Below are 22,157 nucleotides of genomic sequence, written 5' to 3' on the forward strand. Positions count from 1 at the left end.
ATTAGAGCACAGTGGTGATATTGATGCATCATTTATTTTGCGACCAAGACATTTGTCAGGCACTTGTCTCGGTATCATTTTACATCCTATTCCTCCTTGGAAATGTTCACTTAAATTCAGCTGTGCAAATAATCTGTCATTGAACGCAGCCTTTTTGTGAAGATTATCTTTCATGTTTAACAGAAAATGCAACCGCCGCCACACAATCTCGATACAGGACCATCATTCAGAGGGCTGCTAATGGAGGTCAAGAGTGTCCCGACACACTTTACGAAGAGAGAGAGTGTGAATCACTTCGTGTATGTCCAGTGTATAGGTAAAAGCACTATTTATAATGAACTGCTTTCTGTTTTTAATCCAAGGACAAGTTAACTCAGCTTATCTGCCATATAAGAGCACACGGTAAGAAGTGAGTGAGCTATTTTTGAAATCATGACTAGGGTGCATTATTAGAGTTAAATGATGAAGTTTAAATGGCACAAGATGGAAGAATAAACAGGTAAGTAAATACAAATTCTGGTTTATATTCAGATGTTACGATACATGTTTAAAAACACATATAAATATAAAATTGCAATTTTGAATGATAATATGATACTAACACAGGTTGATAAAAAAAAAATTTCAGCTGCATGGGATAGTTTTGGTAAATATTATGTTTTTTACGGTGCGGAATGCAAAAATGATCTCCATTTCCCTTCATCGTGTACAGTTATTTGCAAAATATGTGGAGTTTAAATTTTAAAAAGCAATGAAATGCATAATTTTTTTGAGATTCTTTACCTTTCGCTATGAACAAAATAAACCTGTTGGGACACGATCATCTGAGCTCCTTACACCGCCAAACTACCATTTCGGTTGCAGACCTGTGTAATTACCTGGGAATGAGCTTCAGCTATGTAACATAGCTTTAACATCAGAAACTTGATATTTGACATTCACTAAAGGAGTATGACTGGTAAAATATGTGTTCATCTTCATTTGCTCTGCTTGATATGCTATATTCCTTAAAAAATCTAACTATTCATCTGTGTTTTGAGTACAAGGCCAACCTGTTTTCGTCATAAATTCTCAAACTACTACCATGTCCCAAGCTTAGAAAAAAAAAAAAAAAAAAATACTGTTTATAGAATCGCAGGACAAATACCTTAAAAAACAAATGACATTACAAATGTAAAACACCTTTAGAGAAACATTTACAGCTGCTGGCTTCATGGTCTTACTTTTAAGTAATAGTCTCATTTGGAGATACTTCCCAACAATGGCTGGATGTCTCAGCTCAGTGTGATGCTTTCAGATTTGTTGCCAGTTTGGTTTCCTCCAAAATCTGCTCAGATTTAAACTCCTTCAAACACCTATATCTTCATTTCTTCAGCATACTGCTCCGTCTCAAACACCACTAGCAATAGATATGCTGGAAAGTTGTTGGCAGTTGGCCTGGTGAGGTACATGCACTTCACAGTAACCATTCATGTGCAAGAATGAGCATTTAACCATAACACACAGTTAAGCGTTTAACTGAGTTTTTCTAGTATTTAATGTGAATTCATGTACCTAATTTTAGTATTCATACATAAGCCCCCCCCCCCCCCCAAAAAAAAAAAAAAACCAACACCAAGAATTCAAGCAGAAGTGTTTTCAATAAAATACCAATAGAGCAATGTGACCTTCACAAACTGGACAAATTCAATGCCATAATATTTTTATTTTCATTGTAAAATCAAGAATGGCACTCACTTCCATTTTTCCACATTCAGTGCTGCCTGTGGTCCAGTTCACGGCTACAAACTCGCACTTCTGAGAAGAATATAATGACACCTTTAGCATTTCTGTACTTAAAACTGTAACAAGCCGCTGCCAGCCTAAAGTTCTTCTTCCTTCGCGTTTCGGTCTAGGTGGAGGACGCACAAATGGAGCAGCTGTTCTCTAGTTCCTGAATCTGTGAGACGTGGGCTGTCGGGACCAGGAGAAACGTGTGGAAAAGGTTTAGAAACAAGAGGCAAGTTGTAGCCCTAAATCAGTGCATTCTCTTCACTTTATATTTCCCAGCTGCTACCATTTCACCTATTTTCAGCGTTGCTCTTCCATCTATATACCATCTTTACTTAATGAGACCTAATAGTCCTTTCTGAACTGCTCCTCTAACAAGCAAATGGCAGAAACGTTAAGGAAGACAGCAATTTGTTCAGTGAATATCATTAGATGAACCTTTCTGTGCTTTCTTGACAATTTCATCATGTCACTAGTCTCTTATTAACGTACATAGCAAGTCCAGCCATCACGGGCTACTTAGTATTTGCTTTAATAGAAATGAAAAGCCAGAGCTAGCACCATGCAGACCCTACATGCACTCATATGTTCTGACTCACAACTTCAAAGTAGACTCACAACTGAGTGCATTTTATGTTGGATAAAGTTTTGAAGGTTTCATAGCTTTCTCTGCTTTTCTAAAGTCAGACCGAAAAGAACCTATATTGATGCAGTGCATCAGGTTTTTTCTTCACCTTTTTGCTCACCTTTAAACTAAAAAAGATGGACATTAAAACGAGGAAACTATTGTGTAGTTTATTTGTCCTTGTCATTATGTCATCCTCTAGTTTACACTGATTTTGCTGAATGCATTCCTATTCTGTTTGCTGTTTTTCTTTTATTTGCAGCCAATCAAATCTTTTAGAACATTATATTTTGTAATATCTGCAAAATATCGCATGCAAGGCAGAAAATCTCAAAGTCACAGACTAATAATAATTTTTTTTAAAAGATGTCCTTCGTTGTTTCTATACTCGAGCTATGGCTCTATTGCCAATTACTTTGCTCCAGTTATGCCACAATTTGACATTTATGTGCCCTCTCATTGACTTGGTTAAGCCTAAGCTGAGTGAACGTAGCCTCTGAAATCTTTGTTGTTTAAATCCTACATTTAATTTCAGTGTTTTTACCAATTGCAAATTTCACTCTCACACTACAGTTTTTGAAATGTCACAGGTATTTAACTTGGCTATCAACTAATCATATTCAAATAGGAAGCTCTAAAGGTCAATGAGGCTTGCTCTTAACCTAGGAACACTGCAAACACTTTTCCCATCTTCATCGAAAAGTCATAGAAAGTCACTTGAGAAATGTCAGTTGTAATTATACTGCTACGTAGAAATCAGCGATGCCGAGAGCAGAAATGCTATAAAGTTCTCAAGGCAGTAAAATAATGCTCTGAAAACTTCTCTTGAGCCATATAAGTACATTAGAACAGCCGGTTTCGGGAATGCATCAGGAAGCTGCTTGCCTTTAAATGAGTGCAAAATGATTCAATTAACACCTATGGCTTTTTAATAATTTGAGCCTGTAGCAGTCATTTCCACAGATCCTCTGAGAAGCATAAGGATGTTCATCAAGGATATGACACAGGAATCTACACAGTCCAAAAATCACACAACAAGCTAAGAAGTGAATTTTTCAGCCCTCGGGCTGTATTTAGTAAGATTTGTGGCAGGCGGTTTTCCTATGGAGAGCAGAATTACTCCTACAACATTATTAACATTATACAGACTCAGATTTTGGTTGCAATAATATGAAGAATAGGGGAAATATTAGTTTTTAATTAAAGCCTTTTTGGGGTGTAAAAATATACACGTTTTTATTAACTTATTTATTAAGTAGAGGTTTAAAACCTTTGAAGGTCCATTCAACTTGAATTGTTCATATACATTTTTTCAACATAATCCATGACTATAGCTAGAAGGTTGAGATGAATTGGTAAGGCATGACCCTAATACAGTATTCAACTTTGAATTATTTCCCCCAGACTTGCTATTAATTATAGTTGCTCACATCCTGTTGTAAGGGTGTGAGAGATGAGATGATAGCTACTTCAAATGCTTCTCTTCATTGAAAAATTGAATATGAAAAGTTGCAACATTAGTATGTCAGACCTTGATCCTCCTTCAGTGCAAAATTTAGGCTGGCTTTTAGCTGCTTGTCTTTGGCTTTCTTCAGCAGCTTGAAGTGAATCATGTTTCCGAATACACTGTATGGACAAAGGTATCAAAGTCATCTTTGAATTGAGCTGTTTTCAGATGCAGTGCCACACGTGCTTAAGATCAGCTGCCTAGCCACTCAGTCTGCTTTTACAAGCATTTGTAAAGGAATGGATTGAACTAAAGATCTCACTGAGCTCATTTGAGCATGGAATTGTAATAGGATGGAACCACAAGTCAGTTTGTGAAATTCCTTCACTCCTAGATATTCCATGATCAACTGTAAGTGGTATGATCACAATGCGGAAGCATTTAGGAACCATAGCAACTCAATATGCTTCTCAGTACTGAGTGCTGAGATGCGTAGCGCATATGTGCACTGCATGCTAAGATGAATTGTGCATATCAGGCTGCATCTTTGCATGATGGTAGTTAAGCAGATTACATATAAGAGTAACTGTCGTTTTTTTAACCTGTTTACCAGGTTGGTCAACAACTATGAATGTAATCCTATCTTCTTGACAACATATGTACTGTTTAAATGATCAGCATAAAATATTAACATTGCATTGTGCTTCTACCAACTAGCAATGCACTATGAAATTTGTCCTCTGTTCTCTGGTCACGAACAGTCCATAGTGTTTTTTTCTAATCTGACACGTCAGCTTTCATATCTGTGATAGTGAGCAGCAGATCACAGCACAGTAAGGCATAGATTTTTTTAAATCACCAGAATTCAACTCTGCTTCTTATTGTGTTACCCATTAACATGTTTCCTTTTAACTTTATATCTGTACATCAATGAAATATATTTGCTTTAAGGTAGATGTAAGTGTATTAAACAGTCAATTATGCACTTAACCTTGGGTTTATCTCATATTTCTTTGACTTAATTTCTAACACTGAAAAGTAAAAACAGACACACAATCTATGTAGAAACCACTATTACTTTCCTTGAGATAGGCAGCATTTTAGTTGCAGTTGCCTCTACTGGGAGAAAGAAATGTTTTAATACAAATACCGTGCAGCCTCTGGAAACTGACTAGTGATGATAAATGTCACTATGAATAGTTTAAAGACGGTAGAAGAACAACTTAAAGAGCAACCAGGGCTTTTCTGCCTAGTCAAAACCAGTCAAAATGTTGTGAACCTCAGGCTCAGAGCTTTACTATGAGATTAAAATAATAGTCAGAATTTGCAACATATTGGCTCTGTAAACCTCAAATCCAATCACAAATATTTCCTTGCCTTGGGTAAATACTTCCATGTCCGTGTGAATCTGGCCTCATGCCAGATTCAAGGCATGTTGCATGAATGCTAATGTCTCATAATGTGCAGAACGAGGAGAGGTTTGTGTTATACAACTAACCCGCTGAGGTGCTCGCAGATAAGAGGCATTACTAAATGAAAGATCTGACAAGATGAATTAGAACCTTTCCAAATAAAATAAAAACACTAAACGAAAGAGAACACTTGACTGCAGATTACCTGTGTGAATTTGTAGCTGATAACCACTAGAGTGATCTGTTTGTCAGTGCATATTGCACTACATACTGTGTCTAAATTCAGCCAAATTTTGTATCATAACCAGCTGGATATGTTATATTCCTCCCTGAATAGAACTGGAACCGTTGTGAGTAATTATTCAGTAGAAAGTGAGTCATGCTGATGATCTTTTGCTCCAGGAAAGATGTGACTTAATGGCTATGATGAATCCAGTCCACATTACTCTTCACAATGCATTATACTGAAGAACATTATACAAGCAGTATGACTGAATTAAAATGAAGATGTTTGATGGTGGATGTGTGGGCTGGATATATAATGCATTAAAAACTTTGTATTAAGTAAAGATGTAAAACATAAAATCTTCTGGATTGGACTGAATAAAAGAGAAAGAAATGTGATGTTTTTAAAGAATCTCTTTTACCTTCAAGCTCTTTGGGATTTTAAAAAGGCAGAATATGACAAGCCTCTTGAAAGCATACCTTCTATAAATGGCACTCCAACATACCTTTCTAAGTATCTATATAATCAGAGATGATCCTTGTCATTTGCTGGGATGCCTTGACAAAAAGTAACCACTTGTAAGAGGAGATGATGAGATGATGCGGGTGTAGGCAACCAGAGCCTGAAAGAAACATGGATAGACTAGATGGCCCCAAGTCAAAACAAGATGACAACGAGATAGTATTCTTAATAAGAAGCTTCTGGGGATCACATAGTTGGGTTTTCAGTGAGACTAGCTAAAAGACAAGACATAAAAAAAATGTATTTTTCAATATATTCTCACGTCTTAAGTGTTTGATGGCTTACAGAATTAACCTATAGACAAACATGCAGGCTTTTGTATAGCTATGCATTTGACCATTACGTAAATGCACTATAACAACAGCTACCATCCTCCTTGTGCTGCCTGTGCAGAAGCTTTGTATGTAAATGACCATCCCACGCCTTTTCAGCAGACATGTAGAAACCAAACAGTTTTTGTCAGAGGGCAAAATTTAAAAGTCAAATACAAATCAATACAATGGATTAAAGGCATGTTTGTAGATCAGTGAATCCTCAAAGACTCGGAGGTCTTGCAGGAGGAGAAGTTCCCCTCACTGGCAACAATAATTTATTTAAATCCCAGAGTGACAGTGCAAAGTATTTGAACATTATAATGCCCTGTGCAGTTTGTTTGTTTATCTACGAGGATTCCTTTTTCAAGGCGTCAAAGTCCATTCAACCTTTCCTTCACAGTTAACAGAACCTGGCGAAGCTAAAAATGTTCCTCTGCCTTCCATCAGCCAGCAAACTCGAGCCAATATGTCCACAGGCATTGTTTTGTTTTTTTAACTTCATTTTCTTTGTGTGTTTTTTTTTTAAATTTATTTAAAACTCTACACATAGTACTATTTTTATGCAGCTACTTTGTGTGCAGTGTCTGAAAAATGTGTTTCATGAATCTGGGAGGGACAAATCATTCCTTTTATCAACCAGTAGATGTGTTGATTATTGTAATTCAGATGTTTTATTTACTTTGTTTTATTGTTTTGTTTTTAAATCTGGGTAGTGTTTCAATTATTATGCTATTTGATTTGCAAAAGCACTTATCACACAATCTATTTCTTTTACGTTATTTAAATGTCATGCATGCATTTCTAACAAATGGATGTGCTTTCTTCCATAATATGTTCCCTTTGTAGATTAGATAATTAGGTGTATAACTAACTGTCTATAAAATATCAATATTCCTGCAACATTTGTCTAAACATATTTATTGATACACCATTTAACTCATGCTAACGTGCTAACTTGGCCTTTACCCAAAGGAATGGAAACTATTATTTTTGGTAAGCCATTAACCTGCCTGCAGGTTAGGATTGGGCATTTTCAGTGAAAAGTACTTGATTTATTACTATGTGATCCTGATATGCTAAAGCATTGCTAATATTAAACCTGTTAAGCATCAAAATGTTAACGTTACTGTTAATTGAGCATGTTGAAACATGTTTGTTTAAAGTAAAATACAGTCTCACAGTACAGCTTTTAAAAACTCATTCTGATCTATCCCTTATATTGATTGTTCCTTTTGCTCTTGACCTTTGATGATGCCAGCTGTTGCATTTTCTGAAAAAGACACCTCTTACATCTTCCATTTATTTGCATTCATTTATTTATGTCTAAAGGAAAGTAACAGGCTAGACTGTGAAATGTTTCTTCTATTCAACTGAGCGCTAGACCCACTATCAGTAAAAGAAAAAATAACACATCTGCTTTTGTTATGCAGCTAATGTAATAATTCATGGCACACCCTGGCACATATTGCTGAATTGTAATGTCTCTATCCCTGTTTGATCAGGCTCCAATAATTTCTTTTTAAAACATGTAGATCATTCTGTCAAAGCTATTAACCTTTTATGTTAAGCTTTTATTATGAATGTCCTGTTTTTATACAATAAATCATAGTTATCTAAAGAAGTCTGATAATGGTGTTGAGCTTGAAGGTTGAATTACCATTTCACTTGATGCTAACATGAAAGCTGCACCAGAATATTCTAACTATGGCTACACTGTGGAGGCATTTTCTTTCTTCAGTCCAAGCAACCTCACATAAAACTGTGAACCTTTTCTCAGGCATAGTAGGAATTTTCGAAGACTATTTTACAGTAGCGACAACTGAATTTTGGCTTGATGAAGAATGGCTTGTCATTTGTGCAATGTATAACTGAAATGGCATTCTTGTAATTGCAGGAGTCAGTTGTGTTGGGCAGAGCGGAGAGTCTGCCAATATGACAGAGTGCCTGCAATGGGCTGGTCCCTTGCCCCCTCAGATCAGAGAGTGTCGGGTGGCTTGCAAGGATGACTGCACTCTAACTGCATGGTCCAAGTTCTCTGAATGTGCTGGATGTGGCAGCTCTCGAATACGAAAGCGCTCACTTGCAGGTAAAGACTCGTTATTCACGGATTGTGAGACACACGCAATTTCAAGGCAACTGTTTAATCTTTGCTGGTAGAACAATTGGATTGTGTTCTCAGGTGAAGCATTCTCACATTGTTGTTTTATATTTTTATTGATATGACTGGTAGTCAATTTGGAAATAAATAAAAGCAGAGAGGATAAAAGCTTTTGTAATGTCTGAGCATGTGGCAGTTTTCTTAAGTCAGAATATACCAGTTCAGACCTAATGCATATTAGTGAAAGATTAAAAAAAAACTTATGTTGTTTCACTTTTACATTAAATTACAAAATTAATGAACATTTTTATGTCCTTCTGCATTTACTTCAAACTAATGAGTCTTGTTTATTTATTCATATTCTATTACTGCAGATGGTAAAAAAAATTCTTTTGTAAAATTTGAGTAGAACACTGCCAACTTTTGACCAACTTCTACAGCTTTTTATTGTTTTGTTTTTATTTTAACTAATTGTTAATTACAAAGTTATAGTTTAAAAGAGTAGAACAACTTTGAAATCTGAAAAAAAATGAAAACAAATGAACTATGCCAAGATCTCAGCTTGTGTGGCAAATTTTCTGCCTTTAATATAAGTATGAATGATGTCCTGAAGTCTTTATTTGCTACAGGTGTGTTGTTTGTGCTTAAAATCTCATTAGAACATTGACAGCAATCAAAATATATGTAGCTTGCCAGCGTACACCTACACGCACACTATACTGCCAAAAACATTCCAAAAAACTCATCCATTCAAATTCAGATGTCCCAATCACTTCCATGGCCACAGGTGTATAACATCTAAGCATCTAGGCACACAGACTGTTTCTACAAACATTTGCAACAGCTGACATTTGCTCTCAGGAGCTCAGTGAATTCCAGTGTGGTACCATGACAGGATGCCACCTGTGGAACTGGAAAGTCCAGTTGTGCAATTTTCTCACTACTAATTATTCCACCATCCATTATTACTGTTATTATAACAAAGTGGAAGTGAATGGGAATGACAGCAACTCAGTTATGAAGTGATACACCAAGTAAAATCACAGAGTGGGGTTAAGAGATACTGGTGTGTAGAGATGTCGCAAACTTTCTGCACAATGAGTCACTACAGACCTCCAAACTTCATGTGGCCATCATATTACCTCAAGAAACAGTCTGTAAAAAGCTTCATGTAATGACTTTCCATGGCAGAGCAGCTGCATCCAAGACTTACATCACCAAACACAATGCAAAGTGTCAGATAGTGTAAAGCACGCCTACACTGGAATATAGAGCAGTAGACATGTGTTCTCTGGAGTGACAAATGCTTCTCCATCTGGCAATCCGATGGATGAGTCTGAGCTTGGTAGTTGCCAGGAGAACGGTACTTGTCTGACTTTATTGTGCCAGTTGCGAAGTTTGGTGGACGGGGTTGTTGGGCTGACCTTTTAGCTTCAATGAAAGGAACTATTAATGCTTCAGCATATCAAGACATTTTGGACAATTTTATGCTCCCAACTTTATGTGAGCAGTTTGGGGATGGCCTCTTCCTGTTCCAACATTGCTGTGCGCCAGTGCACAAAGCAAGGTCTGTAAAGACATGGATGAATGAGTTTGGTGTGGAAGAATCTGACTGGCCTGCACAGAATCCTGACTTCAGCATCTTTGAGATGTGGCCCTAAGAGACTGTCACCCAGGTTTTCTCATCCAACATCAGGGCTCACAAATGCACTTCTGGATGAATGGTCAAAAATTCCCATAAACACACTCCTAAACCTTGTGGAAAGCCTTCCGAGAAGAGTTGAAGCTGTTCTAGCTGCAAAGGCTGGGCCGACATCAAATTAAACCCCATGGATTAATTTGATGTCAATTGTGTTAAGGCTGACTAGTGAGTACTTTTGGCAGTACAGTGTATTACTCAGTGATACTAAAATTTACTAAACAAATATAGCATTTTAAATGTATTTATGAAGAAATGTACAATACTGTAAAAACTCAATGTGTTTTTCCAGCACTTTGTTACAGTGTGACTTCACACAGTTCCTGTAGTTTAATATCACGTCTAAATTTGATCCCTCACAGCTTGTAGTCTCTTATTTTAGTACAGATGGCAAAATCTGAATTACATGCTGTGGTTTCAGACCAGGCAGGATACTATTTGTCTACATTAATATTTTATCTGTTGCTGGAGGGGTTGCAGTAAACATGTCCTGTCTCCTTCTATATTGCTCTTATAATCCACCACATGAAATCAAGCTTAGCTCATGGGGAAGTGTGTTAGCATAATTGTCTGTTCATAGCAGTCAGAACATGTGAATATTTCAATTCACTTGTGTCTTTATCACTTTTTATCACCAAATTTATCTGGACATTTGATTGGAAATGATCCTTCTTTCTTTACCAAGTGTAAGGATAAAGAAGTTTGTAAACTACAGCATACAGTCATTGCAGCCGGTGTTATCCTTTTTAACGTTGGTATTAGATTGGTCAGTCATCCAATAGTCAAGGTGTCTGTATGCCTATAGGTACCAGGGCAGAAGAATTTGGATGGTTTTCAGTTGTTGGGTCTGTCTGTTTGTGCGTCTCATCATGGCAAAATCTGATCTTTGAGACAGCTACTCTAGTGGGAAGAATTTTATGTCTGTTTGTCTGGATGACAGTGAAATAATTTTCTCAGAATGATTTCAGCATTTGAAGATATTTGACAGGATACAGGTGGATAAAGGACATTAAAATCAAGGTCGAATTTGGAAATGAGTACTAAGCAACCAGTGCTTTCAGTGTTCTCAGTGTTCTCTGTTCCCATCTAGTCAACTTTTTAAATTTTTAATGTATTTTTACTATTGTATTTTGAAGTACCTTTATCTGGTGAAGCATATACCAGCCTCATATACCAGTGGCAAGCACTATACTTGCCTGTAAACTGAACAGAGGGATTGCACATGTAGAGCTCTGCACAAAGACTCAGTGAGTGGCAGGAGAGAGGGAGAAACCGGAAAATGTATTTTATGTACTTTACGCCATGAAGCACCAAACGGTTAACCACATATTGGTATCTATGATCTAGATCACCGTAAACTATATTTAGTGGACTAAAGTAGACAAATATCATCAGAGAACTAAAATTCGTAACATGTACCTTATCTTTATCCCTACATTTCTTTCTAGGTTTGCTTTTACAAAGTTTTAATATTGCATATTATTAAAAGTAAACTAATAAAATGCATTAGCTACCTTAACAACTGCAACATTTGTATTTAAACAAACAAACAAACATAGACAATCATGTTTGGGCGGCTTCAACTTGGGCCTGCCAGGACACTAGGCTTGTAATACACTGATGGAGATCCAAGTGACAAAAGGCAATGTAAAAACTAACCTCTAATCATTACAGGTTAAACAGGGTGGAAAACTTGCAAAAGTAAATATACATTCAATAGCCACTTTATTGATTTCTAATGTAAATATGCATTTAGGCACATTGACATTGTCAAAACGACCTGCTGAAGTTTAAACATCACATTGGGGAATAAAGGTTATTGAAGTGACTTTGAATGTCGCATAGTTGCTGTTGCCACACGGGGTATTCTGACTATTTCAAAAACTGATGATCTACTGGCATTTTACCACACAACCATCTCTGGATTGCAAAAAAGGAGATCATATCCAGTGAGTGGCAGTTCCCTTGCTATTGCAGAGATCAGAGGAGAATGGCCAGACTGCTTTGGACTGACAGAAAGACAACAGTAAGCAGAAAATCATCTTTTAATGCACAACCTTCAAGCCTTGAAGGTGATGCACTACAGAAACAGAAGACGACACCAGGTCCCTTTCCTGTCAGCTGCAATAGTAAAATAAGACTACAATCTCATGGTATACTGTAGCTGACAAGTTTGCACAGTAGAAGATTGGCCGCATGTTGCCTGGTCTAATGAGTTCTGCTGCAACATTTTTATAGGTAGCATCAGAATTTGGCATAAGCAACATGAAAGTATGGGTCCATTCTGGCTTGTATAAACAGTTCAGGCTGGTGGTGTAATGTGTAAAGGTCTGGGGTATATTTTCCCAACACCCTTTGGGCCTCAGGTAACAACTGAGCATCATTCAAAAGCCATAGCCTACCTTGGTATTGTTGCTGACCATGTCCATCCCTTTAAGACCACTGTGTATCCATCCCTTAAAGACCGATGCCTCCTCTATAGGGATAACACTCCATGTCACAAAGCTCAAATCATCTCAAAGTGATTTTTTTCTAACATGGCAGTGAGTTTCCTGTACTCCACTGGCCTCCACATTCTCCAGATATCGATCTGACAGAGCATGTTTGGGATGTAATGGAATGGGAGATTCCCATCAGGGATGTGCAGCTGACAAATCTAAAGCAACTGTGTGACACTGTCATTATGGACCAAAATCTCTGAGTAACATCTCCAGCATCTCGTTGAATCTGTGCCACATAGAACTAAGGTAGGTGTGAAGTCACAATGGGAGATCAAACCAGTAGTAGCAAGATCTATCTATGAATGAAGTGGCTGGTGGGTATAATTCTCTATTTAGAATAAAAGCTGTTTGTAAAGCTCTGTATACATTATTTTTCATATTTTAGTTCGTACCATTCCACTTATGTTCACAAACAGGCTGTGCTTGAAAGGAGAAAGGCATAAAACGAACAGCCATACCCACTGTTTACTGTTCTGTCAGCTTCTGAACACTTACCCTGCCCTCTGTCTTATATACTAAAGGACACAAACATGTTGTTTTAAGTAGCAGATTTAATTTATTACACCTCTGACTTTATATATCACATGCTTCAAAAATAGCAATCCATTTCAATTAGATGGGAGTGTATATGACACTCCACATTGAGGCAGCATCAGCTCAGTTGTTAGAACTGTTACTTTAAAAACTGTCCATAGGGAGGCTGATGCCTCTCTGTGAGGAATTTGCATGTTCACCCAGTATAGGTTTCTTGCAGGTGCTGTAATTCCCAAACGTCTAAACACATGCTGAATAGGTGTGAATGTCTGTTTCTATCACTATGATGGTATACGATCCACCAGTATACTGCATACTGAACACCACCATTATCTTTTGCTGAGTGTTTTTGGGACATCTCACATTATCATTTTACTCATTTCCATTTGGCTGCCTGGTTGTGAATAGATGTGCATCAGATTTGTTTAGTGTTTATCGTTAGCAGCATTGGTTTACCGCGTGTTGTTGAAAACATTCTGAACATATCATCTTTAACTCATGTGTCTATGAATAAATAACACCTTAATAGTAAATGCTGAAGGTCTGTTTCATACATCAGTAAAATACTGAAAAATTGAACCCGTTATAAAAAATAACTCTAGGGAATGATAATATTCTAGTTTTAAATACACCAATGTCTTAATAATATAAATGTTAATAGGGAAAATAATTATTGTTATGCCGCTGTAAACTGAATCAGTCAGAATTTAACTTGGGTGAAAAAAATCTTTTAGAAAATCATCATTTTTTTAAGCACTTTCCTTTTAAGTGCTCAGTAGTAGCTGGTGCTATATTTTCCAGGAGAATGAGTGGTGAATGAGTATTCAAACATTACCTTCTGTGAATTATTTCCCCCACTTATCCGAGAGCAGTGTTTGTGCAAGTATCCTGAAGACCTTAAATGGTAAATGGCCTGTATTTATATAGCGCTTTACTAGTCCCTAAGGACCCCAAAGCGCTTTACATATCCAGTCATCCACCCATTCACGCACACATTCACACACTGGTGATGGCAAGCTACATTGTAGCCACAGCCACCCTGGGGCGCACTGACAGAGGCGAGGCTGCCGGACACTGGTGCCACCGGGCCCTCTGACCACCACCAGTAGGCAACGGGTGAAGTGTCTTGCCCAAGGACACAACGACCGAGACTGTCCAAGCCGGGGCTCGAACCGGCAACCTTCCGATTACAAGGTGAACTCCCAACTCTTGAGCCACGATCGCCCTTAACTGCATTTCAATGATTTAGCCGGCATTGTTAGTGTGCATTTCACAACCGCTCTGACTCTGAGCCTTCTAAGTAGCTCCTGTGTATCATTTTAGACAGGCGTTTATTGAAATATGCTCGCGCCGATGGTCAATAGCTATCTAGAAGCTGATTTCATTCCATAATTTTTCTTTTGTATTTTTTCTTCTTTGTGAGTTTTTATCATTTTAATGTTAAGAAGTAGTTTCTTTGCAAAGCTGACCTGATTTTTTATGTTTAATGGGTAAAATTTTTGATTGCTAAGTGATGGGTTTGAAAAGTCTTTAAAAGTCCACTCAAACTGCGAAGAAGTGTGTTGGTAAAATGTTTTAATGAAGTGGGCTGGAATTCAAAAGGACAAAATTTGTAGGATTTATTACACACTCTGGGGTAACATAACAAAAGTTTTAATATTATGCCGCTAGAGAGCCAGACAACAAACTGAACAGTCAGACTTTTTCATTCATGACAACTGTTACTCAGCCACTGTAGGACTGATGACATGAATAATTCACTTTAAGTGTTGCAACTTGAGGAAGTTAATATTATATGTAAGAATATAAAGTCTATCAGTCAAGCTATATAGCAGCTTTAACACATATTGAATTTTTTGTAATTCATTGTAATGCACTCTTATTGTATTGTACAAACACTTTATTTCTTAGGTTTGCTTTGAAAAAATATCAAGAATAAAGAGTCAGAGCATTTTAGTCAAAATCAGTGTGAAAAAATATAATATATTCTCAGTGTTTATGGTGACATTTAAAAAACAAACGTACGTAAGCCATGAATCAATTCAACCTTTTGAAATATGCATAAAGCAATCAGTAAATATTAAGAAAATACTTTATCTCACAAGCCAAATTCATGTATTTTTTAAAGACAGGTGCAGATGAAATAGGGGAGCATGGCTCAGCCTCAACAATGGAACAGCCATCATTCTTTAACAGTTGGGTGTCAGAACATACAAAGATATGCATTCACATCCAAATGCTTGGCAGTGTTGTTCGATAATTCTGCATAATATTATGGCTTTAAAGAAGCATCAGGTTATGACACATTATATATGGAAGATTTAGAGGAAAAATCTCTATACAAAATACATAATATTAAAATAAGCTAGATATTGCACTCTTTGTGTTGCCTGCAGATCTTTAACTAGTAATTTGCCTGCAAAGTCAAGTTGCCAGTGAAGTGATATTGCACTGGCACTTTTCAATCAACCACCAGCAGTGGCATAGATTGAACAGATTGTTGGTGAATTGCACTGTGACGGCAGTGGGTTCACACTCGATAAGGAATGTTTGCAATCAAATCATGTTACGAAACAGATGGACTGCTCACTGACTGGGCACACGGGGAGCTAAAGACACCCAGGATCCACAAAATAAACAGAGGTGCACAGGCATAGCAGGATTAGTACAACCACAGTGCAACTCTTTTACCAGGTTGTGAGTGTTTGTGAGCTCTCCATTTGGCTCGGGTCAAGGAGTTCTGTTATAGTGCTTTCATTTTACAGTGCACGAGGTGTTTACTTTAATTGTAACAATAACGTAGCAATTTGCTTATTCTTGGGGGAATGCAATTCATTAAAGTGTTGAATGGTTCTATTCATGTGGGACTAACAGGATTTATTTTAACCAAACAACAAGAAAATAACCACCTCAAAAGCAGTACTGCATAAACCTACAAATAATACAATGCCATCTGTTCTTTGTACAGCAGGTTACATTGAATTTTCTTCCTTTTAAAGCAAGACTTTTAAATTAGGTTTCTTTTTTACATGACTCTGAATTGAATGAGTGAAAGAAAATTGATGTATAAATGTATATTGAAAAACAACTCATCATGTTAATCACTAAAAAGTCTCCTGATAGTTTTTGAGGAATCCTTTTTTGCTTGGAGGTGCTATTACAGTACATTTGTGTGTAATAGACAACAGCACATAAGGTAAACATGTCATACTACACCAGGAAACTGAAGTAATCTCAGTACACTTTGTAGGTTATTAGACTTAAGTGGCTATTAGAAAAAAGTACAGAGGGTCTCTGCTTTCTGAATCCACACTTAGAGGCAGCTCTTCGGGGCAGGCTCTAATTTTAAAAACTAGCAGTCTCAAGTAAATTTGCACTTTGACAGAGATTTATTCTCTTCATGTAGTCTTTAAGGTACAGTGGAGCCTGTTCATCTTTATATATATAACCAGAATTATTTTGGGTCAATGTCTGTATCTCTTCAAGTCTATGAGGCTTTACTGTAAAGCATTAAAATCACCTGGAAAGGAAAGCAGTGATAGACATTACACACCTTAGCAACATGTCTTCAGATATCATCATACTGTCACAGCACACACATTGTTTTGCTAAATACGCTGTCAATGTTGCTATAGTAATGTATCTGTCTCTACATAATACAAACACTCAGTTGCTTGAGTGGCAGCCAATTTGTTCTTTTATTAGTTTGTTCCTTTATTCTGTATTTCTGTGGAGCACTTTATAATGCTGGTTTTGTGCTATACAGAAATCATTGTTATTATTGTTATTATTACAATAACGTGGAGGTAAACATGATTGCAATATAGTGTTTTTTCAATTTCAGCATAGTCAGTTTAACAGTGCATTTAATCTGGCAGAAGGGATTCACATTTGCAGATCTGATGTATTATTAAACAGAGTTTGGAGATTCTCTGGTAAAAAAAAACAGCAACCCCTAAACATATTAATTTTACACACAGTATACCCCAAACCTAAGGGACACACAAAATGATATTAATATTAATGTAATAAGCAACACACAAAACAATGTCAGGGACTCATTATGACCTAAATTGCATTTTTATTTTCATTTTGAATGGCAAGAAGATGAAATATAAAGATATGTAACCGTTTTGTCTTCCATTTGCTTGAATTGTCCCTTTATAGTCTTTGAGGTGTGTGGGTGGGGGGCAGTGGGCTTGTCAACTTAAATTTTTCTCTAGTACTGACGAGTACATGAAGAGGTGACAACAGAGGGGACTGTTTAATCTATTTCTTTATTTTAACTGATGCATCACTGAAAGCAGGATATTTATAGGTGTTATGTTATCATATGACACAGCAGACAATCTATCATAAGGTAGACTTCTGAGGGGCTGGGCAGCTTGACAGGTTGTATCTGTTGCCAGTCCAGATATTGAAAGTGGCATTTCCAGCCACTGTATTACTATTGTTGTTTTAAATAACATTAAATAACATTAAATAACTGTGAAAATACTCATGCTCAATCCACTGTATATCGCTTAACCCATGTACTAATACCCAGTGATAAAGACGGATGATAGTGTAAAATGTTTTCAGTTAAATCCTCTTTCATTTCTTAGACTCATTTTGGTGCCACAATCTCTATTAAAAGAAGCCGTACCAGAACTTGGCAACCCATAAGATGCGCTGTGTTCTGTGGATTGTAAGTAAGCATGCTGTAAAAAAGGAAAAAATAAATAAATAATTAAATTGTTGGAGTACAATTAAAAAAAGCTTGCCAAAAGGCAAATTTATAAAAATGATTATGTGATATAAAACAAGAAGAGACAGGCTGAAGGAAGGTAGGCATTCCAAACACAATTACAGCACTTAATCGCAATGTAACAGCTGAGCAGAACATTACAGATTAATGATATAACTAATGTGTCTGTGCAGCTTTGTCCACCCATTTCTCCACTATTGTCAACCCTTTGAATCAAAGACTCTGCACTTTTGATCATTATTAATAATAAACAGCAACCACTAAGTGCTGGTGAGAAATCATGGTTGTAAAAGAATGAGAGGGAATAAATGCCCATTACCAGAACACATTCAAGAGATTTTTAAATGACAGATCTTTCTGTGTTCCCTGCTCGGTGGGAGAACACTGCAATGCTGCAGCACTTTTTATCCTTCCTGCTCCTCACGGTAGCACACAGTGCACGAATGTGCTATATTCAACGATGGTGCATTTACATACAAATGAGCTGCAACAGGTTATAAATATAGAAATTATGTTTTAGCTGAATGGAACAATAATCTTATTTGTATTGTCCATTTTAATATTGTCTAAGTAGTATGGTAAAGCAATTCTAGTCAAGTCTAACCTTCGCTGTAGCTGTAGAGTCATAACACAGACACTAAGCATGCACCATTTCCCCAAGGGGTTTAAAATAAATGGAGAAATTAAGCAATAATACACTGTAAAACCCAATAAGTTAATTTTACTCAAAACTTTTGGTGAAACTGATTACATAAAATATTTTAAGTAACTAAAACTTTAAAATAAAAGTTAAATAAACACACTTTATTTATTAGCTTCAGATAAATATTTTTAAGTACCATTGATAAATGTTTTTATGTTATATCCACATTTTTGGTTTAGTACTCTCTACTTGATATTTTGAGTTTCAAGTACAAATCTAGCTCAAGTAACTTTAAGGAATTAATTTTTAGTTTCAAAATGTTAACCATTTTAAGCTAATACAACTCAAAAATTTTAAATAAAAATGCTTGTAATATCCAAATCTACTGTGTTTTGAATTTGATTTTAAAAAAAAAAGTGCCCAAAATAATTACACTTGTAAAAACATAAGACAGAAAATATAAATTATAAATTCAAGTTACAAGTTTATTGAGTTACTTTGACACAAAAAGCCCAAAGACATAAATCCACCACATTTTATAGGGAATAATGTCAGAAATTTTGGCACAAGGTTACAATATTAGAAATAAAGAATTTCACAACATGTTTTAAGAGTATTCAAATTTGATTAACACATGAGTATGGCCTTTTTATTAAAAAACAAACAAACAAAAGGAAAAGAAAATCCTGCATTATTAGGTGGGAAAACCGAATGAAAGTAACAGTATAGTGCAGCTAATACACTGAAATATAATTGGTAACCTTTTTAATATGCCAGTACTGTGGTTATGCAAAATGCACATTTGTAGAGTGCAATCACAGTCTCAACAACAAAGCAATAAAATTTTAAATAGAAAAATACTTCTTTAGAGACATAAACAAAGTGTTATAAACCTCCTTAGCGCCTTATGTCAGTTATGAGTAGTTCAGGAGGAACGTTCCTTAAGTGACATTCAAGATCCCACCTAGAAGCCAGAAATGAGATTGTCCTTCATTTTCTCTATAGATTTACAGTTATCTGACTAAAAACACAATCAAAATCAACTAAAACACAAGTGATGATGGGGGAAAAAAATAAATAAAAATAATAAAATCACCCCTTTTACTTTGGATGTGGCTTTTAGATAATGAAGTATGAAACAGAGTCTGCAAAGATTTCTTTATTCTATTCTCTCTTTTTATAAAAAAAACTTATCCAGACTTGGAAACATGATAAACTGAATTACTTGCTTTAACAGGCACTTGAGGGCTGTGTAGGAATCCTGGACATTATTCTGCTGCCAAAAGATCATTTTTAAGACTCAGCACTTTGGGCTTCAACTTCCCACCCTTCAGACCCATCAAAACTTTCTGAATAAAGTCAAAAATGTTGGCCAAACATTTTGGGTAGCTTAGGTGCAGGACGTCAGTCAGTCCAAATATTACTAGAAATGCATCAGCCAGGGTGGTGAAAACAATGATCATGTTACCCTCGACCAAAACTGCAGTCTTCTCAGGGCAGAAGAATGTTGCATCGCTGGAATTGGCTCTGATCAGGAGGAGTCCAAGTGGCACTTCACTAATATCTGGTCTATCAGAATGCATCATCTACAGAAAACAAAATTACTACATGTTAGTGCATTCCTATTTCTCTTAGTTTCATCTATACAAGTCACATTTCTGGATTATTACTAGCTCAGAAATCAATTGTTTGAACAACAAAAAAGCCACAACACACCAAAGATTTGAGAAAACAAACTGACAAAAATAGTACTTTTAGTAAAGCAAAGTCATACCTCTTCGTAGCAATAACAACAGAAAGTCAATAGGAGTTATATATTTTTTTCATTTGTACAGTGATGTATGGTTGGGCTAGGAACATTATAGAAGGTCTACACACATTAAAAACATGTAGTGTTTCCATTATGTGACATGGACACTGTTGTAGACAGATCCAAGCATGGAGATGCTTCTCAAACTGTCAAAGTGTCATAATGTTTTGAGAAATCTAAACAAGGATGCTACTAAGATATTGTTCACAACTTTGTCCAAAACTTACATCCCATGTTTTGATGAAGGTAGAGGTGTCTTGGTACAAATAGGCAGAGAGGGCATGAAGCACACCAGCACTTTGGGCATGGATATCAGCTTGTTCCTACATCACAAGAAAATTTTTTATTTTAAATTATTGGCTAACCTAGTCAAGAATGGTAATTAAAATTGAAAAATTGATCAAATTAAATGAAGCTCAAAAAACAAGACAAAAACTCACTAACCTGGAGATTATAGCTTCTGAAGAGCTGAGACAGGACATCAGACACGTTCCCTGTGCAAACAGCTTTCTTTCTGAATAAGCTCTGGAGCCGGGGAGCATGTTGGTCCAACAGCATAAAAGTGGTTCTTCAGGTGGAGGTTTGTAATCCTGTGGAATTCTGCACAGATCTGAACACACAGGATACATTTGTGTTTACAAGTTTCAATTAGTCTATAAATCTTTGCAAAATACATCAAAATCCTTACACTCCAAAGGCATAATTTGTTCAGACAGGCCAGATAACAGGGGTTGATATAAAATACATCTTGTTAGATACATCTATATACATTCTTACCTGGGACTGGGATTTCAGAGTAGGCCAGCAATCCAGGATCTGACCTACTGGTAGGTCATCATTGATGATCTCTTTGCATTGCAAGGCCAAAGTTGTGAGCATCAGCTTTGTAATCAGGATTCTTTTCACTTTTCTCGACTTCATCTACAATCTGTAGTCTTAGCTGGTCAAGGTAAACAGCATCTTCACCCCTGAAAATTTACTTCTGCCCTGGCATGGACATAACAGTAAAACACAGAAGGCAAGACAGACTACACAGAGAACAGAAAAGACACACAACCAAGGAGACACAGATGAAACATAACCAGCCCAGAACTCAACTAAACCTTAACTAATAACAACAACAATACAAGAACTTCACCTCATTTCAATATAACATAAGAAAGCAAAAATACAAAATAAACTCAAAATGCTGTGTCACAGACCCAGCCCCTGACAGATAAAAAAAACTAAGTCTTTCACTAATGAACACTGGGCATCAGAATAAAATAAAACGAAAAAAATAACTGTTTGGTAAATATATTATTGATGGATTCACCCTTAAGCTAACCTAAAATAGACCAGGCACAACAATTTTACAGTTCAGAAGATTCTACATTTCAACTTGGTATACATAACTATTTGCAATGTAAACCAAGTTCTACCGCGTAATTATGTAATGATTATTCACTGCTTTTGTAAGTATGTCCTGTGCCTACAATTTTGCTGCCCCAGTTTTAATATGTACAACTCCAGAGAACTAAACGTAAGTTTTAAGTTCCACTAGTTAGCAAATGGGCTAGCCAATATCAATATCCACGTATGCGCTAAGTGTGAAGCAGCGCAGCAGTGCATATTGATTCAACAATTTAACCACAAGGCAGTTTATAATCTGCAAATCCAGAAATGCCTTCTAAAGACTTCTTTTAAAATAGTAAGAGATGAGAAAAGTTATTAACACATTATTAGTCCCTGGGACTAATAATGTGTTATACTAAATATGAGCTTATTAGCATAATTCATGCAAACACTTTGGGGCCAAGCCGACATGGA

General features: G+C 36.4%; 1 protein-coding gene across 2 annotated transcripts in view; it reads left to right on the top strand.

Annotated features, from left to right (window-relative positions):
- thsd7ba (thrombospondin, type I, domain containing 7Ba) overlaps positions 1 to 22,157 on the top strand; it is a 143,973-nt gene that overhangs the window by 75,131 nt on the left and 46,685 nt on the right. For both annotated transcript variants that reach the window (XM_085373691.1, XM_085373690.1), the window contains exons 10-12: positions 184 to 316; positions 1,896 to 1,999; positions 8,211 to 8,402. In XM_085373691.1, the coding sequence (XP_085229817.1) occupies positions 184 to 316; positions 1,896 to 1,999; positions 8,211 to 8,402 (429 nt within the window). The remainder of the gene's footprint in view (positions 1 to 183; positions 317 to 1,895; positions 2,000 to 8,210; positions 8,403 to 22,157) is intronic.

Source organism: Diplotaxodon limnothrissa, linkage group LG16 (genome assembly GCF_057381915.1).
Source record: "Diplotaxodon limnothrissa isolate DT_005_m linkage group LG16, D_limnothrissa_male_GT1.1, whole genome shotgun sequence".
Lineage (NCBI taxonomy): Eukaryota > Metazoa > Chordata > Actinopteri > Cichliformes > Cichlidae > Diplotaxodon > Diplotaxodon limnothrissa.